The sequence below is a fragment of the Pelodiscus sinensis genome, chromosome 15 (genome assembly GCF_052426305.1).
Source record: "Pelodiscus sinensis isolate ZL-2025 chromosome 15, ASM5242630v1, whole genome shotgun sequence".
NCBI classification, from domain to species: domain Eukaryota; kingdom Metazoa; phylum Chordata; order Testudines; family Trionychidae; genus Pelodiscus; species Pelodiscus sinensis.
The window spans coordinates 38,452,489-38,471,347 of record NC_143066.1 but is presented as its reverse complement, the minus strand read 5'-3'; the positions used below and the strand labels follow the sequence as shown (position 1 = coordinate 38,471,347).

Here is an 18,859-nt window from a genome sequence, read left to right as displayed (position 1 = left end):
TAGGAGCAGGAATCTCACGGAGCCACTGGCGGCAGCAGGGAAAGACGCCCTGTGAGCCGTTGCAATTGAAGCCAAGAGAAACAGAAAAGGAAAACAAGCTTGCTGTACCCTAATCAGACCTATAAAAACCACCCCCTCCCCATGGCTCTGCTCAGTCTTACGATCCACGCGGCAAGGCAATCGGACAATGCAGAGCACAAGCCCAGAGCCATAAAAAGAGACCTCTAGTGAGGCACCCATGTCAAATCCATTCCGCAAGGTCATTCCCTCCCCCACCAAAGACCTGCCAGTGACGCTGCTTAACAAAGGAACACCCTGTTTGCCATGGTGCATGCAACACAGCATAATTCCATCACTCAAACTGGTCCTACATCCCTCTCGGTCCTGCAACCGCCCACCCACGACACCGAAAGCTCGGACAAGCAATTCCCTTCCCCTTAGCTTATTGTCAGTGACAGGCGCTTGCAACTAACAGACCTCCATTCACCTCGACTTCTAATTGTTACCTCCGTGTAATAGATTTCTGGGCTCTTCAGCCAAGTTACGTACTCTCCCCTAAGCTGAGTTATGAGCCGTGGCTAGCTGCCCAATGGTTAGAAACACACTGTAAATCAGGGACACCAAATTACTAATAAAAGTATGTTCCTACTGTGTGATTCAAAATATGTCAAGTTTCACATAATCGTATATTCATTATGAGCTGCAATCCTCTCTTTATTGGTTTACATAGGCTGGAATTACAAACATGTTACAGCAGCATTTCATCACATGCTGTTTCGGTTCTGGTAACTGTTGAAGCACAAACCCTAGACTGCAGCGGAAAAAGAAAAAAAAAAAACCCTGCAGCCCAAACACAACCAACTCCCGCAACTCCAGGACGCCGCCAGCGTCAGAGGTGTGAGGATTAAAACGACTTTGTCCTCTTCCAACTTTCCCCCCGCAACAGGACTTGCACACGGTGCACAAAACACACCTGTGCTCCAAAGTGCAGAAGGTGGAGTCTGTTCTTTGAAGTCCCACCTGTTCTAAGCTTCCCTTTCCGCAGAGGTTGAATAGAAATTTCAGCTTGTTTCAAAGGTGGGGAAAGAAAGATCATTTCAAAGGCACGTCGGGCAGCTTTACTGCTCACAGCATGACGTGGCTTTGACAAAGAGCTTCAAGGTTACGTTTTGGTAACAAGGACGGGACATACCTGGGTACTTACACGGGGTACCTGCTCAGACAGAATCCTCCTTTTATAATGCCTCTTTGATAACAATTGGCTAGCCATCTGGGTCTGATCCTCCGCCCACTGAAACCGTTCCCATTCTTTGGCTCCGGCCTCTAGAGCAACTTTTTGGGGTTTAACAGCCCTTTGTAAATGTTTATGGCCTCGTGTGACCCAGTCTGTAGTCTGGGGATGCAGGTTCTGAGGTGATTTCAGTCAGATCCTGTCCCACCCCTCCAGGGGAGGTTGTGTTGTGTCTGGTACTCACCCTAAAATGGTGGCTTCCATGCTTTGAGTCTGGCTGGGCTCAGCTCTCCGCTCCAGGCCTTACATCCTCCAGCTTCCCCTGGACTGGACTAAATCTGAGCAAACGGAAGCGTGACCTAGCTTCAGGGTCCTTCACTCAAATTTGGCCTACCTGGACTCCCATCAGCATCACAGCTGGGCCCAGCCTGAGTGGTGCTGGGTGCCTGGAGCAGGGAGATGAGCCCAGCCCGTCCCCTGGGACAGGAGCTGCTGCCCCACAACACTTGGAAATATTCTGGTGCCCCTGGGTGGAGTAACCCTGCTCTAGAGAACATCTCGAGGCAAGCGCCGCAAGGCCCCACAGCAGGCAGAAGCGGAGGTCAATCACAGAATCCTAGGGCTGGAAGAGATCTCAGGAGTCATCAAGTCCAGCCCCCTGCCCAAAGCAGGACCAACCCCAACTCAATCATCCCAGCCAGGGCGTTGTCAAGCCGGGACTTAAAAAACTCTAGGGAGGGAGATTCCACCCCCTTCCCAGGGAACCCATCCCAGTGCTTCTCCACCTGCCTAGGGAAATAGTTTTCCTAATATTCAACCTAGACCTGCCACACTGCAATGTAAGACCTTTGCTCCTTGTTCTGTCACCTGCCACCACTGAAAACAGCCTCTTGCCATCCTCTTCGGACCCCCTCTTCAGGTAGCTGAAGGCTGTTCTCCAATCCCCCCTCATTCTTCTCTTCTGCAGATTAAATAACCCCCATCCTTCAGCTTCTCCATGTAGGTCATGTGCTCCAGCCTAAAATGACTCTGGTGGGATTTGAACCCACAACCTTTGAAGCATAGGCCAAGCTCAAACTAACCACCACTGCTTTCCATTGTACCACGGAGCCCCACCCATCAATCACACTCTGCTCTCCAGTATCCTGCCCCAGGTCACAACCCAAACCCATGCACTTCCGTCCTCTGCCTTAGGTCACAACCCCCCTCCCAGACCCCGCACCCCTCCTCCCGGGCAGAATCCTCTCCTCCACCCATACCCCCTCCAGGACCCGGCCCTCCCTTCTGCGCCCCAAGCTCCTGCCCCAGATCACAATCCCCTCCTTTATACAAACTCCCTCCCAGACCCCACACCCCCTCGCACACCCCAGTCCCTTACTCTGAGCTCCCGTCTGCACCCAACCTCCATCCCAGACCCTGCACTTCCTCCAGTAACATCACAGAAGATGCAGCCCTTGAACACTTACCAAATCCGTGGGAGTGGCCCCCCACCCAAAATGATTGCCCACCTCTGCCCTAGCAGATGGAAACCGGCTGGCTTTGTGGCAACCGCAGAGGGGTAGGGCAGGAGACCCTCACACAGCATGTGCAGTCTTTGGTATTATAACAGCGCGGATTCTGAGGCTAGGTTAATACACATGCCCTGCCTTGAAGGCCTGGTGATCTGAACAGATGAGACAGAGCAAGGGGAGAAGGAAGGGGTGGAAAATAGGGGCTGGCCTGCCAGGGGCAGTTTCTTGCCATTTCAACCAGAAAGGACATTGTCTCAACGACTTGATTACCTGCATCCTGCTTCAAAGACCTTTTCAGACCATACTTGAAAGAGAATCCTCTGAACTGTCATTCATGCTTAAATTCGACACTTTACACTTAGGTTTAAACAAAGACATTAATTATCTTACCCATTACAAAGATAGCTTCCCCAATTATCACCTCTAATATCATTAGCTCACAGACATTTACCTTCCTCCCCCCATCCCCCTTCTGTTCTGAAATTTGATTTGTCCTTTTCATATGTGTTCATTTTTTTTAATTGTATTCTTTGGTATATATGGTTGTGACAATTTTCTTCCACTATTTGATCTGAGGAAGTGGGTCTGGCCCACGAAAGCTCATCCCGTAATAAACCATCTTGTTAGTCTTTAAAGTGCTACATAGTCCTGTTTTTAGTTCCAGCTACACCAGACTAACACGGCTACATTTCTATCACCCTTAAAGGGGCAGGCGACCTTTTATTTTTTCCCCCCTATTGACCTCCCCCCCCCAACAAAGAATCCTTGGTGTTCCTCATAAAAAAAATATTATTGTTTTATTATTGTTTGGTGTTCCTTGGTCTTAAAAAGTTTAAGAAACACTGGGTTAGACTCTGCTCCTCCCAGTGTTAGATAGCAGAACAGGTTCAATGTGGTTGAATGCAGCAACAAGTATTTAGTCTGAGTGGACATCTGCAACCAAACAACCTAATGCCGAACCCTGCAGATGGTATCACGCAGCAGGCTCCTTTTCAGGGCTGACTTTTCTCCTCCCAGAGCAGAGAGGCAAGGCCGGTTTGTGGAGGAGAGCTTCCCAACTCAAGGAATGAACATGATCGCAAGAGGGAGGAAAAAAAAAAGTCACCCTGAATATGATCCGTATGAAACCTCACCTTCTCTGGATATAGGATCATGTTTTAATACCCCAGATAGTTTTCCTCTTAAGAACAGTTATAGATTTAAAAAATGAAGGTATCGTCAAATAAATGATAATGTGGTCGGGAAGGTTTTTCTGATCGCTCTTTCAAGAACTCTCTTTTTTCTCATCCCCAAACAACAGCCACTCCGAACCTATCAACTTTCAGAAGGATTTAAAAAAGTGATAAGACACAAAGGGCACATCTAAACTACGTTCTAATTCTGAAAGAGGATATGCAAATTCCAGAAGAATTTGCCTATCTTCTTGCGATTGCTTTTTCGAAAGTGGGTCTTTCGAAAGTGAAAGTAGTCTGGATGCATTTTTTTCAGGAAAAAGCCCCTTTTTCGAAGAAAAAAAACAAACAAAAACACTTCTAAAAAAAGGTTTATGTGGTTTTTCGAAAAAGGATTTTTTTCCTGAAAAAAACCGTGTCCAGACTACTTCCACTTTCAAAAGATATGCTTTCGAAAAAGCGATTGGAAGAAGATATGCACATTCCCGCGGATATGCAAATTCTGTGGGAATTTGCATAACCTTTCGAAATTAGAATGTAGTCTAGACGTGCCCAAAGACTGTCTGTCTGTTTCCTCATGTTGATAGACTAGACTAGACTAGACTAGACTAGGCTAGCTCTGGGACAAGACAAATGATTAGTACCTTCCAAAAGCGCCGTATGTGTTTACTATCCTGAGCGGGTTGAAGGAGGTGTTCATGACTTGTCTGGAATTAAGCAGGTTGAGAATGACGGGAATACTCAGGTAGGCGATCAGGAGTCCAAAGGAGACATTCACCACTTTGCGGACGTAGCAGCCTGGTGAGGACACAAACAGAGCCAGGAAGGAAGTGACTTCACTGTCAGTACAACACTATTTCAAAATGACTAGCGCTATCCCGAAATAACTTAGTCCGCGTCTACACAGCAGGCAGTTATTTCGCAATAGTGTCAAAATACTGTCAAGCTGGAGGACTTCTTACTCCCATTCCTGTGACCCTTGTTGTACGAGGAATAAGGGAAGTCAGAGGAAGAGGGCTCTGTTTCTAAATGTGTGCTGCGTAGACGCTCCCTATTTCGAAATAAGCAACGCCACTGACGTAGCTCAAGAGGCGTAGCTGATTTCGAGTTAAGCCCCGCAGTGTAGGTGCCCCCTATCTGAAGTTCCTCATTGTCAGTTTAGATCCTACTCCCTCCCCCAAACCTTTCCTGTCCCCTGCCAGGCAATTTCAGGGTGTGTCTAGACTACATGCCTCCGTCGACGGAGGCATGTAGATTAGACAGATCGGCAAAGGGAAATGAAGCCACGATTAAAATAATCGCAGCTTCATTTAAATTTAAATGGCTGCCCCGCTCTGCAGACAAACAGCTGATCAGCTGTTTATTGGCTAATCGGGGCAGTCTGGACGTGCCACGCTCACAAGGAAGCCTTTCTTGATCGGTGCAGGTATGCCTCGTGAAATCAGGTTTACCTGCGCTGATCAAGAAAGGCTTCCTTGTGAGCGCGGCGCGTCCAGACTGCCCCGATCAGCCGACAAACAGCTGATCAGCTGTTTGTCTGCAGAGCGGGGCAGCCATTTAAATTTAAATGAAGCCCCGATTATTTTAATCGCGGCTTTATTTCCCTTTTTCGAATACACAAATCTACATGCCTCCGTCAACGGAGGCATGTAGTTTAGACGTACCCTCAGAGGGCTGCTACCAGCAGGTGTCAGCTCCCTTTCAAGCTCAAGTGGGTGAATTCTTACTCATGCTCAAACAAACCCGTGCCAGTAAGCCATGTTGTATCTCTCCAAAGATCTGCCTTTCTCTAAATACTCTGAGAAGGGGCTAAAAAGAAAAATGTCTGCAATGTCAGAGCAATTACAGCTTAGCGTTGGAAAAACCCACCGATGGCATTTAGACATTGTTCAAAATTGCCCGTCTTGTTTTCCATGGACGCTCTCCTGCTGATCTTAAACCTTCTCTGTTCCCCGACACGTTCCTAACACCAGCCTTTTCTTTGTCCTCCTTCACCGCTGGTGCTAGAAACATGTGTTCTCTGCCGCTCTTAGCCCTGGAATTGGCTTTTCTGCGTCTTCCTGCCTCTGACACAAAAACTTCCTTTGCTTCTCATCTTTTTCCTGGCTAATGCGTCTATACGTGTCCCTCCCCTTTGGCTATTATTTCAACTTCAGAGCTGCATTATTTGACACTGTGGAGTGCTTTGGGATATGGCTTGCATGAAGAACTCTGCAAACCAGACTGGTGCGATACGGGATAAAATGCAGCATTTCAGGCTACAGAGAATCTAAAGTTATTACAATCGGGCAAAGCAGCAAAGGCTTCTGATGGTTTTTTTGTGTGCTGATGATTGTTTTCAATTTAATGTGGAGAAGGAGAAGACTCAAAGCAAATGCACGCAGCTTTCCTCTTATCTCTGCTGGAGCGGGATGTTTATTTAAACCTCTCACATAGTATGAATAATTGTTTAGTCTGGGAATATTTTTGGAGAATCACTTGAGTCGGAAGGGCGCTCAGGGTGGGTTATCTAACCCAGTCCCCGGCATCGCAGCAGGGTTGCCTCTGTGATGCAGCAAAGCAATACAGAAGTCGCCTGGGGAGGTTTGTTTGTCTTTCGACTGGCCCGAGGCTTCTAGCCTGCAAAGGAAAAAAAAATCAGAGACGAACACCAAAGTGCAAAGTTTTACTGCCAGTCTCGGTGCCTCTCTGGGGTCACCCTTTTGTCTGAGTGCTAAGCTGGGGCTTGATTCTGCATCTCTCGACTCCTCAGACTCCTCTGACATTAAAGGGGTGAGTGAGGGCTGGCTCTTCCCTGATCAGCTGCACCCTGGACACCCACAGAACTGTGCACCATAACCAGAGTCTGCAAGGTGCACCTATCTGACCTTTCCAGGCAGTGACAGAAGAACTCATGGGAAGAATGGCACCCGAAAGGAGCCAAACTGGAGGAAGAGGTGCAGGATCTGCTACTGACTTTAGTGGGACTTGGATCCGATGCACAGATAGCAAGCAGCAGCTCCTAAAAGGTATTTAGGCACCTAAGTCCCATTGATATCAACCAGCGTTGGTGCCTTAGGAATCTGGCCCCATGGGACAAGCCCCATTAATCTTTGCATGAGCCAAAGGGCCACGCTCTGTTCTTCTGACTCTTAGGATTCACAGTCCTCTAGAACTTCTGCTTCATGGCACTCCTGTCCCAGGCTACGATTCAGCAATCCAGTATTATCCAGCATGTGCCTAGGTGCTTTCTGGAACGGGATGGATTGAAGCCGGGTCTGAGACCCAGGCTTGTAGCAAGTATGGGAGGGGTCTTCTGACTGGAGGATCGTCCAGACGACTACAGGCCATCAACCTAAGTTACGCAACTTCAGCTACATGGATCACTAGCATGTTTCCCTGGCATTGCTCGGGTCCTTAAGGAGGGGTTCAGGGTAGGGGGCTGAGAATGTAGGAGTCAGGTTTGGGGGGTGTGTGTGTGTGTGTGTGTGTGTGTGTGTGTGTGTGTGTGGAGAACCTTTGGCAGGGGACTCTATGTGCATGGGGGGAGGGGAAGGAGGCTGCAGGTCCCTCCCCCTGCTCCGAAATTTGTACCAGGACTGCTTGCTCTTCTCTTACCTGTCCCAGCCAGGGAGCGAGAGCAAAGTGTGCAGTTCATCTGCCCCCTGCACTCCCCAGCCACAGTGAGGAAAGGAGCAAACTGTGCACTTTCCCCTTGTTCCCTAACAAAGGGGAACAGCCAACAATGTCCTCATACAAATCGGGGCGGGGGGGAGGGCAGCTTCAGTCCATCCAGGCTGTCCGTACAGGGCACCTGGGGGGTGGGAGACTTGGGGATGGGGCCGTCCTGGATGGGGTGGAATGCACCCCCTGCCAACCCTTTCACCTGCCCAATGATTGGTTCTTTTTTGCTTGGTTTTCTGAGATGCAATTCCATTCCAGGCTTATCCCGTTTTCCTGACACAACCAAACAATTATGTTGCTTTAAGTTACGGCGAGAGGAAGCTGTGTACAGAATTTGGTGGTCCTGTCTCTCACCGTTTAGGAGTTCTTGAACAGACAAATAGACAAACTCCTCTCCAATATATAGTAGATGTATCTGAAGTTGACCTAATTATGTCTGCTTATGGCGGTATCTTCACTGTGTTAAGTCGGCACCTGACACCCTCCCATCGACTCCACTTACTCTTCTCGTTTTGGTGGAGTATCGGAGTTGACAGGAGAGGTCGATCCAATCTATCATGAAGGCATGCCCTAGGTAACCTTTCGCTTGTGGTCTGTGGGAACCTGTCTGAGAGTGTCGGGGGAAAGGCTGGGAAGGTGGGTTAAAAGAGGATCTCTCTCATTCTCCATGTGATCCAAGATTGGGACACTGAACAACCACTTTTCCGTCTTGTCTCCAACAAACCAGAAACAGGTTTACTCAGAGTGACCGAAAATCCCAACTCCACATGAGATCTCTCGTGCCACTTCGATCACTGCAGTCACCAGCCCTGCTGGAAAGCTCTTTGGATTTCAAACACTGCTGCTAAAGAGATTTCTAGTAAAATATTTAAAATAAATACATAGTAAAATGTCATTGCATTTTCTAGCAGGACTGAAACCAAACACTTCAGTTTAACAAACAGCTTAATTGGGGGAGGGAAGGGGATCGGACTTGCTTCAAAAGAACGTTTTATCTTGTAAACATTCTTTTGTCTTTCTGATGGACGGTTGGTATATTTAAAAATGAGCATCTGCAACTGATGTTGATACTATGTGCAATGTGTTGCTTACATGTCACTTATACAAATACTAGAAAGAGCTTTACATCTGTTACCCAGCCCCTGTAAAGAAATCCCCCTGCTTGCTATGCTGTCAGTTCTCGTTGGGGATATTATTGTATTTTTTTTTTAATCTTAGCAGTGTACCTTAGCCTCATGCTTCGTTGGTTTTTTTTTTTCAGGTTAACAAAACTTCTTCTATTTACATTTTCATGCTAGACCTGTTGGCCAAACTATATGCCCAGGGCAATTTGACAGCCAAGTTCTTGATGCTCAAACAAAGCTAGTGTTCTTAAAATCTAAGAGCACCACTCCTTAAAAATTATGCATTTATAAGAGTGACTTTTTTTGCCCTTCCCTCTCTATTACGTTTATAGTGTCAGTGGCAAATGCTGGAAATTGGAAAGTGTGATCCATGTAAAACACGTTTTTCATGTTTAAATGTTAAAAAATACTGGTGAAACTCCAGTCCCCTTGCAATCAACGAGAGTTTTGTCCTTGACCTCAGTGGAGCCAAGTTTTCAACGTATCTGTGGCTTAATTTTAATACCTCTGAATCCTTTCCTCATGCTGAATAGTACCTTAAAGCAGCGGTTTTCAAACAACGGGGCACGACCCAGGACTGGGTGGGTGGGACGTTGGGCCCTGAGTCTCATTGCTGCAGGGGGATCAGGTGACCAGTGGGAGGGGCTAAGGCAGCTTCCTGCCTATCCAGGCATCACAGACTGAGCCAGAAGTAGTCGGAAGCAGGTGTGGCTCCTAGGTGGAGGGCAGAATGCACAGGGCTCCGTGCACTGCCCCTGCCCTGAGCACTAGCTCCGCACTCCCATTGGCCGGGAGCCTGCTGCCGGCTGCTTCTGGAGCGCAGCCTGGTCTGTGGTGCCAGGAGAGGCAGGAAGCTGCCTTAGTGCCCCCACTGCACTGCTGACTGGGGTCCACTCAAGGTCAGCCCTGCCTGTCTTTGTTGTGACCCCCCCGCCAAAGCCAAAGCCCCCTCCTACAGCCCAAAGCTCTTCTCCTCAGCCCCACTCCGGGGCCCGCACGCTAGTCACATTCTGTTGGGTCGCGGCATCAACAATTTTCTTCAACTGGGTTATGAGAAAAAAAAAAAAGCTTGAAAACCGCTGCCTTCAAATACCCCTCAAGTCAATGGAGCGGGTGCCATCTGCCATGAACAAAGATGCTCACCCAAAGTCACCAGCAGGCCAGCGGCTGAGCTTGGAGGACCAGTGCTAAGTGCACCAGGTGGATAAGTTCGGAGACATGCTAAGGGAGGGCCCTTCAGGGTATCTCAGAAACTTGATGGCTCCTGGCTACGGATCTATAAATGGGCTTGTTTTTCCTACACACGCGTCTGTAGAAGGGGCTGCGTGTCTCCGCAAGGTCACTGGATGCTAGGACCTCTCTTGGTCCTCGCTCTTGCACACTGAGGGTTAGGAAAAGTTGAAACTGGACGCCTACCGTATCTCAAAGGAAGCCTCTGTCCTGCTGCCTGTTCGGCTTGTATCTTCAACACTTGGTCCTTCACACGTCCCTCTTTGGAGCTGAACAGGAATCCCACACAGCGGTCATCAAAACAGGCAACGCTAGGCACGATCGTTAACCAGTTGAGGAAGCTCAGGTTCCCACTGATAATTAAGACCACCTAGAGTAGGAAAGAATGAAAGCACCGGGCAGTTGCGAGTACAGGTAGGGAAATGACTGGGAAACATGTCGTCTGGTTAGGTTTCTGAGCAACAGGGCCCCAGCCTTACTACAACAGCATTTGTCTATAGGAGGAAAGGAAACTCTCTCTGCACAACGGTTTGTTCCCTGGAAACAAGGTTTGGTAGCGTGGTGATTACAGCTGACTGGTTTGGAAGTGTACGGCTGTAACAAACCATCTGGGAGTGTGAACAGGCCCTGCCAACCTGCAGAGAAACCTGTGTGGCCAGTGGCCATCCTTAGGTGACAACCTCAACTCTCAAATATCATTTCACTTCTGATGTGGGTGGATCTCAAAAATAGGGCCAGACAGCCCTGCGTCAAAGGGGCTTCCAGCTGCTCCAGCTCATGGAAACATTGAGCAAATCAATTTTTTAAAATTACTTGACAAATATCGATAAACATTCGCGCCCTGTACCTTCTGTGCTGCTGAGGGGGTTTCCCTTGCACTACTTCCTGGCTTTGGGGGACCGTTCATATCTGATTTTAACAGGGGACCCTAATACACATTGTCACTGCCTGATAGTTGCAATCCTACAGCTACGCTAAACCACTGTGTGTGTGTGTGTGTGTGTGTGTGAGGCAGGGGGAGTGTTATAAAAAAGAGTTAGCTAGAAGTCTGGCACATCAGACAGGAAAGAAATGGCTGAATTTCCTCCTGCTGCCGTCATGGAGGCGGAACTGAGGCGGCTGTGGATGGCAATTCTGTCCAATGCCTTGGGCACTCAATGTCTGGTGACACAAAGGGATACTCATCATGGAATCATAGGACACTAGGACTGGAAGGGACCTCGAGAGGTCATCGAGTCCAGTCCCCTGCCCTCACGGCAGAACCCAGCACCATCTAGACCAGGGGTGGCCAACCCCCGGCTCTTTGCTCAAAGAAATGTGGCTCTTGCTGGTTCTAAGCCGTGCACTCGGACTGCTCACAGCCGGCTGCTCTGCACACGTGCCCCAGTGCCTGGAGGGAGAAGTGCGTGGTGGTGGTGGCGGTGGCTCTGGTGAGACCCAAGCATTAGGTTAGAGTGTGGGGGGGGGGGGAGGGGAGAAGGGGGAGGATTGCCTGGCTCTGGGGGAGGGGAGGTGCATTGAGTTAGAGCAGGGAGGTTAGAAGTGCCTGGCTCTGGTGGAGGGGTGGGTGCATTGGGTTAGAGCGGGCGGCTGGGGGTGCCTGGCTCTGGGGGAGGGGGAAGGCAATGGGTTAGAGCGGGTGGCCGGGGGTGCCTGGCTCTGGGGGAGGGGGAAGGCAATGGGTTAGAGCGGGTGGCCGGGGGTGCCTGGCTCTGGGGGAGGGGGAAGGCAATGGGTTAGAGCGGGTGGCCGGGGGTGCCTGGCTCTGGGGGAGGGGGAAGGCAATGGGTTAGAGCGGGTGGCCGGGGGTGCCTGGCTCTGGGGCAGGGGGAAGGCAATGGGTTAGAGAGGGAGGGGGCGGGGGGAGGGAGGGCTGAAGCACCTTCAACTCAAAGTCTTCATGGATGCAGAATAAGGCAGCCAACACAGACGTCATAGTTAAATTCTAGGGCAAAAAAAGAATCAGCATGTACCTGGTTTACACTGTTTCTTTAAAGAAAATTCAAAGGCAATTGTTTGCCAGGCTGAAGCAATTATTCTGAGATCTGAGTCTCTCCCTTATTGTTTTTGAACCTCTCATATTGGCAGTCTGGGACAGACCTGAATTTTTAGAATGATAAAAAAGCCAAAATCTTCATAATTAAAAAAAAATGAGGAAGCCATACCAGAGACCAACAAGCTGGAGTGAAACAGGCACTTGAAATTGTGCTGATTTACTTCTCAGTTCAGTTTAATTTTAAAAAACTCACAGGACATCATAGGACAGTCATTTTACATTTAAAATACATGGTGGGGATGCTTATAGTTAGTGTGAGAATATTACTGTATTTTTAAAGGGTTGGTGTTTTTTTAATTTGATGTTCGTTCCTTGTCAAGTTCTCTGAAGATCTATGGACTGGCCATGAATTTTTTAAGTGACTAGAGATTTTTGTTATTGGTTTTTGTCTGAAATATCTTGTAATGTTATTTTTATCACTGCATTTTGTGTTCTCTCTCTCTTTCTCTCTCTCTCTATGTATATATAAAATACGTGGCTCTTTGCACTCTATCCACAGCTATTTTGGCTCTTCGTCTCTAACTGGTTGGCCACCCCAATCTAAACTGTCACTGACAGATGCTGGTCTAACCTGCTCTTGAATATCTCCAGTGATGGAGAGTCCATAACCACCCTAGGCAATTTATTCCAATGTTTCACCACCCTGACAGGAATTTTTTCCTAATGTCCAACTTAAACCTCCCCCTTGCTGCAAGTTAAGCCCATTGCTTCTTGTCCTATCATCAAAGGTCAAGAAGAACAATTTCTCTCCCTCCTCCTCTTCCCTCATAGCTCATGTTTGCTAGACCTTTGATAATTTTTGTTGCTCTTCTCTGGACCTTCTCCAATTTCTCCACATCTTTCTTGAAATGTGGTGTCCAGAACTGGACACAATACTCCAATTGAGGCCTAATCAGCAAAGAGTAGAGCTGAAGAATGACTTCTCGTGTCTTGCTCACAACACTCCTGTTAATGCAGCCCAGACTCATGTGTGCTTTTTTTTACAACAATTTCACACTGTTCACTCATATTTAGCCTGTGGTCCACTATGACCCCAAGATCCCTTTTTGCTGTACTCCTTCCTACACAGTTGCTTCCCATTATATGTGAGAAACTGACTGTTCCTTCCTAAGTGGAGCACTTTGCATTTCTCCTTATTAAACTTCATCCTATTTACCTCAGACCATTTCTCCAGTTTGTCCAGGTCATTTTGAATTTTGACTCTATCCTCCAAAGCACTTGCAACCCCTCCCAGCTTGGTTTCATCTGCAAACTTAATAATCATATTCTCATTATCAATTAGTTAGATATTAGCAAAGACATGGAACAGAACCGATCCCAAAACAGACACCTGCAGAACCCCACTTGTTACGCCCTTCTAGCATGACTGTGAACCGTTAATAACTACTCTCTGAGAACGGTTATCCAGCCAGTTGTGCGCCCATCTTATAGTAGCCCTATCTAGGTTATATTTCCCTGGTTTATTGATAAGAAGGGCATGCGAGACCTAACAAATGCTTTACTAACTAGGTATACAACGTCCACCACATCCCCCTTATCCACAAGGCTTGATATCCTATCAAAGAAATCTATCAGATTGGTTTAACATGCTTTGTTGTTTACAAATCCATGCTGGCTGTTCCCTGTCACCTTATTATCTTCCAGATGTTGGCAGATGAATTCCTTAATTACCTGCTCCATTATCTTTCCTGGCACAGAAGTTAAACTGACTGGTCTGAAGTTTCCTGGGTTGTTCCTATTTCCCATTTTATATATGGGCACTAGATTTGTCCTTTTCCAGTCTTCTGGAATCTCTCCTGACTTCCTTGACTTTTCAAAGATGATAGCTAATGGCTCAGATACCTCCTCTATCAGCTCCTTGAGTATTCTAAGATGCATTTCATCAGGCTCTGGTGACTTGAACATATCTAACTTCTCTAAGCAATTCTTAACTTGTTCTTTTCCTATTTTAACTTCTAAACCCACCTCATTTCCACTGGCATTCACTATGTTAGGCATCCAGGCACCACCAAGCCTTCTTGGTGAAAATCAAAACAAAGACATCGTTAAGCACCTCTGCCATTTCCATTTTTTCGTTATTTCTGCCTCTTCACTGAGCAATGGGCCTACCCTACTGTTAGTCTTTCTCTGGCTTCTAATACATGGGGGCTGTGTCTAGACTGGCCAGTTTTTCCGGAAAATCAGCCGCTTTTCCGGAAAAACTTGCCAGCTGTCTACACTGGCCGCTTGAATTTCCGCAAAAGCCCTGACTTCCTCCTGTAAGAAATCAGTGCTTTTTGCGGAAATACTATGCTGCTCCCGTTCGGGCAAAAGTCCCTTTTGCGCAAAACTTTTGGGCAAAAGGGCCAGTGTAGACAGCTGAGATTTGTTTTCCGCAAAAAAAGCCCCGATCGCGAAAATGGCAATCGGGGCTTTTTTGCGGAAAAGCACATCTAGATTGGCCACGGACGCTTTTTTCCGAAAATGCTTTTAACGGAAAACTTTTCTGTTAAAAGCATTTCTGGAAAATCGTGCTAGTCTAGACGTAGCCGGGTAGAGTGTTTTCTTGTTACCTTTCATATCTCTAGTTAGATTGAACTTTTTGTGGCTTTGCCTTTCTAAGCTTACCCCTACATACCTCAGTTATTTGCTTATATTCATCCTTTGTAATTTGACCTAGTTGCCACTTTTTCATTTTGACATCATTTAAGATCTCTTGGTTAAATCCAGGTGGTCTCTTGTCATACCTTCTATCTTTCCTATGGAGTGGAATAGTTTGCTCTTGGGCCCTTAATAATGTCCCTCTGAAAAACTGTCAACTGTCTTGAATGGTGTTTCCTCTTAATCTTCCTTCCCATAGACCTTACCTACCACCTCTCTGAGCTTACCAAAATCTGCCCTCCTGAAATCCACTGTCTTTATTTTGCTGTTCTCTTGCTATCATTCCTTAGAATCACGAACTCCATGATTTCATGATCACTTTCACCCAAGCTGCCTTCCGCTTGAAAATCTCAACCCATTCCTCACGATTTATTAAATTCAAATCTAGAAAAGCTCATACAGCCACTTCCCCGGCAACAGTCCAAGCTTTGCACACAGCTCGAGAAGCAACCGCCTCAAAGAACTACAACCTCTGCTACGAAGCCTCTTTTTCTTCTTGCGGTGACCATCAGTGTTCCCTCTAAGATGCCCAGCAGTATAGCTTCACAGGTGATTAATCAGCCCTACCCAGTCAGTTTGTTCCATGCAGCTCGGAGCCCTGAGTCTCTGACTGGGTGGGATTGATTAATCACTGGGAAGTTGTGAGCTGTGAGTAGCGTAGAGGGAACGCTGGTAGTCACCGCAAGAAGAAAAAGAGGCTACTTACCAGAGGTTGTAGTTCTTTGAGGCGGTTGCCTCTAGAGCTGTGCGGGTAGGGGAAACACCCCTGAAGGGCATACCATACTTCCATACCAAGTATATCCCATAGTAAATGCTTGATGCTGGCGTAGATGGACATTGGCTCTGATCCACTCTGGCAATGCCCATGTATTTGCCTCAAGACCATCCAAATGGGCATTCTCATTACCCATCACTCCTCGCCATAAAAGAAAAAGGGTTAAGAGGGCCAAACATTCAGCCTGCATGTGATGTTGCACTGAAGTCAACAATGCTATGCATGTTTACCTCAGCTGGAGATTTGGCCCGTTTACCTTAAAGGACACTACAACGCAATCCAGACTCTAACCCCATTGGAAGATGCCGTTCAGTGCATTGCTTCCCTCTCCTACACAAAACACGTGTTTCTCAGCCTAGAGCAGTAAACATATGTAATTGTTCCATGCTCCTGCACAAGAGTTACACCCTGCCAACCCAGCCTTGCTGACACAATCTCACACCAGACACAAGAGTTGACACTACAATGTTGCTCCAATGCCAGCATAACAACATGATAAATGGAGCCAATCACAGCACAGTTGCCATTAAGACACATCTGGGTTTTCATGGGACTGATTGCCTGGCTGAAACGCCCAGCCAGTTCATCAAAACTGGAAACATTATAAATGATTTAGCATGTCGGCATCACACACTTTATAGGACTCCACTCAAAAAAGAGCAGATGATGCATATTTAAAACTGTTTGAGTGTTGAGACGGATTTGGATTCTTGTCCCGTTAGTCATGCTCCTTAGGATTTACCCTTTTTATGCTAATTAACTAGCTGAGTCTTGAACCAAAAACCCCCAAACAAAACCAAAAACTCAGCCCCAGCATCTTACCCGTAAAAAACAAAGGTTATAATGTTGACTTCATGACTCACGTGTTGAAAAATAATGCCCTCCAATGTACTAAAGTCACTTGATTTACCAGACTTGAAATCAGCTCACGAGAATTTTCCCACACCCTCTAGATGGCTGAAAAGTAAACCTTTGATTGGTACTGTATTAACTAGCTGAGTCTTGAACCAAAAACCCCCAAACAAAACCAAAAACTCAGCCCCAGCATCTTACCTGTAAAAAAACAAAGGTTATAATGTTGACTTCATGACTCACGTGTTGAAAAATAATGCCCTCCAATGTACTAAAGTCACTTGATTTACCAGACTTGAAATCAGCTCACGAGAATTTTCCCACACCCTCTAGATGGCTGAAAAGTAAACCTTTGATTGGTACTGTATTAACTAGCTGAGTCTTGAACCAAAAACCCCCAAACAAAACCAAAAACTCAGCCCCAGCATCTTACCTGTAAAAAAACAAAGGTTATAATGTTGACTTCATGACTCACGTGTTGAAAAATAATGCCCTCCAATGTACTAAAGTCACTTGATTTACCAGACTTGAAATCAGCTCACGAGAATTTTCCCACACCCTCTAGCTGGCTGAAAAGTAAACCTTTGATTGGTACTGTTACTTTTAAGCACACTTCTCTATTCATGCAGCCATGCTCGATCTTCCTGTGAATTATTTACGTGCTATTTTACAGCATGATTTGCACAGTGGCCAAAGCATGCTTTCGAGAGCCTGGTAGACCGAGGTTGCATCACATCACCACCACAACTCTAAAAATGGGAGTAGCTATAAAAACAATGAGGAGTCCTGTGACACCATAGAGACTAACCAAAATATATAGAATCATGAGCTTTTGTGGGTAAAACCCACTTCCTCAGGTGAATTGGAGTGAAATAACAGAAATCAAGAGAGATATATAACAGCTGAAGAAATACCTGTCAATTGTAGGACTCGTATTAATGAGGCTAATTAGGTGGGCTGGATATGGAAGTATCTAGTGTTGGGGTATGTAAAAATTAATAGATCTGAAATGACTACATGAGTGGTTCGGGGAACAGCCATAGCATTACTCTTTAAACATGTTTTTTTCCGTTTGTTTTGTAGTTTGGGAAGATAGATTAAGGGTCCGGTCAAAACCAGTATTATCCTTTCTGATGTATAAACATGTTCTCTCTCTTTGTTCTTGTAGCTTAGGAAACCAGATAAGTATGGAGTTGCTCTATTTTGCTATGTCTCTTGCTTATCCTCATTGGCTATGCATAACATGTTTAGGGTCAAATTCCTTGTAATCTCTTTAACCTGTTAGTTTGTAGCATAGGAAACTGTTGATTTAATTAGAAATTATGTAAATAGTAATTAGGGGCGGGTATCACTGTATTAATTATTTGCTTATTAATATTTATTTTATGGGAGTTAACATTACTAAATAAGGTTTTAGGAAAAGTAGTGATAGACGTGTGAATTAACATACTAAAATAGATAAAAGGGTGTGATTGGCACCAGGTTGTTGCCATTTGGACGTTGTGTTGAATGTCCGAGTAAACACACGTGGGCGACAAAGCAGTTCTGTTTACCCCATCTGCTCCTGGGTCACCTGTTTCTTCTCTAACATCTAGTGATACTGAATGTATTCTCTTTGAAGTTTCTTTCACACTGCCCTGCCAACATCTCAACTCGCCTGGAGATGGATTATTTTGGGGGTGAGAAGTTCTGTTTTCAAGGCCCATTTAATCCTTAGCTCCTCCTGAAAGTATTAGCAAGGATTCCAGTTAGTGCCAATGATGAAGGTATATTCAGTGACAAGGAGTGTGAGCATGTTAGATGGATTCTAGGGCATCATCAGACGAGAAAAGCTATCAACATGGGCTAGATTTGAACTGTAGACTGAGAGATCATTATTATTACTAAACCAGGCTCTCCTTGTGCCTAACAGGTCCAACTGACATGGGGGATCTTATACAGATGCTACAGATCTTACAAAGGAAATACACAGGACAAAGGATGGGAGAAATTGACAATTATCTCGATTTTACATAGGTCAGGTCTACACTAACGGGGAAGCTGAAATTAAGATATGCACCACCAGCAATGTTAATTACGTAGCAGAAGTTGATGTACCTTGATTCGAGTTTTCTTGCTGGCCCCACAGTGGGAGGTCAATGGGAGCAAAAGCTCCCATCAGCTTCCCTTACGCCTTGCAGGAGCACCAGTGCAGATGGAGGTGCCCTCTGAGTTCGATTTAGTGGGTCTTTACTAGACCTGCTAAATCAAACTCCGGAAGATCAATCATGGCAGCATCAATCGTCCCTGTAATGAAGACATGTTGTTAGACACAAGATGATTAAGGGCTCACCCAGGTCACCTAGGCAGTTTGTATCAGGGCCTGAAACTAGATCTTCTGAGTACCAATCCAGCATCTTCACCAAAAGACCATCTCAATTAGAATTATAGGAATATCCTATCACTAGCCTCCAGATTTTCCCCATGCAGTATCCTCAAGTGTGCTCATCCAATTTGGCTTTTTTCTTTCGCAGACAAGTTCTCATGTTTTGCATACTCAATCTCCTGTTGGGACTGTTCTTTCTAAAGTCACAGGAGGTCTCCAAAAATGCTGTTTCACCATCAA

The 18,859-nt window shown here is 46.3% G+C and overlaps 1 protein-coding gene across 4 annotated transcripts in view; it reads right to left on the bottom strand.

The window, feature by feature from the left end:
* Positions 1-18,859, bottom strand: part of LMF1 (lipase maturation factor 1) — a 441,609-nt gene that overhangs the window by 49,137 nt on the left and 373,613 nt on the right. For all 4 annotated transcript variants that reach the window (XM_075899803.2, XM_075899802.2, XM_014569758.4 and 1 more), the window contains 2 exons: positions 10,118-10,301; positions 4,559-4,712 (listed from right to left, as the gene is read on the bottom strand). In XM_075899803.2, coding sequence (XP_075755918.2) covers positions 4,559-4,712; positions 10,118-10,301 — 338 coding nt within the window. The remainder of the gene's footprint in view (positions 1-4,558; positions 4,713-10,117; positions 10,302-18,859) is intronic.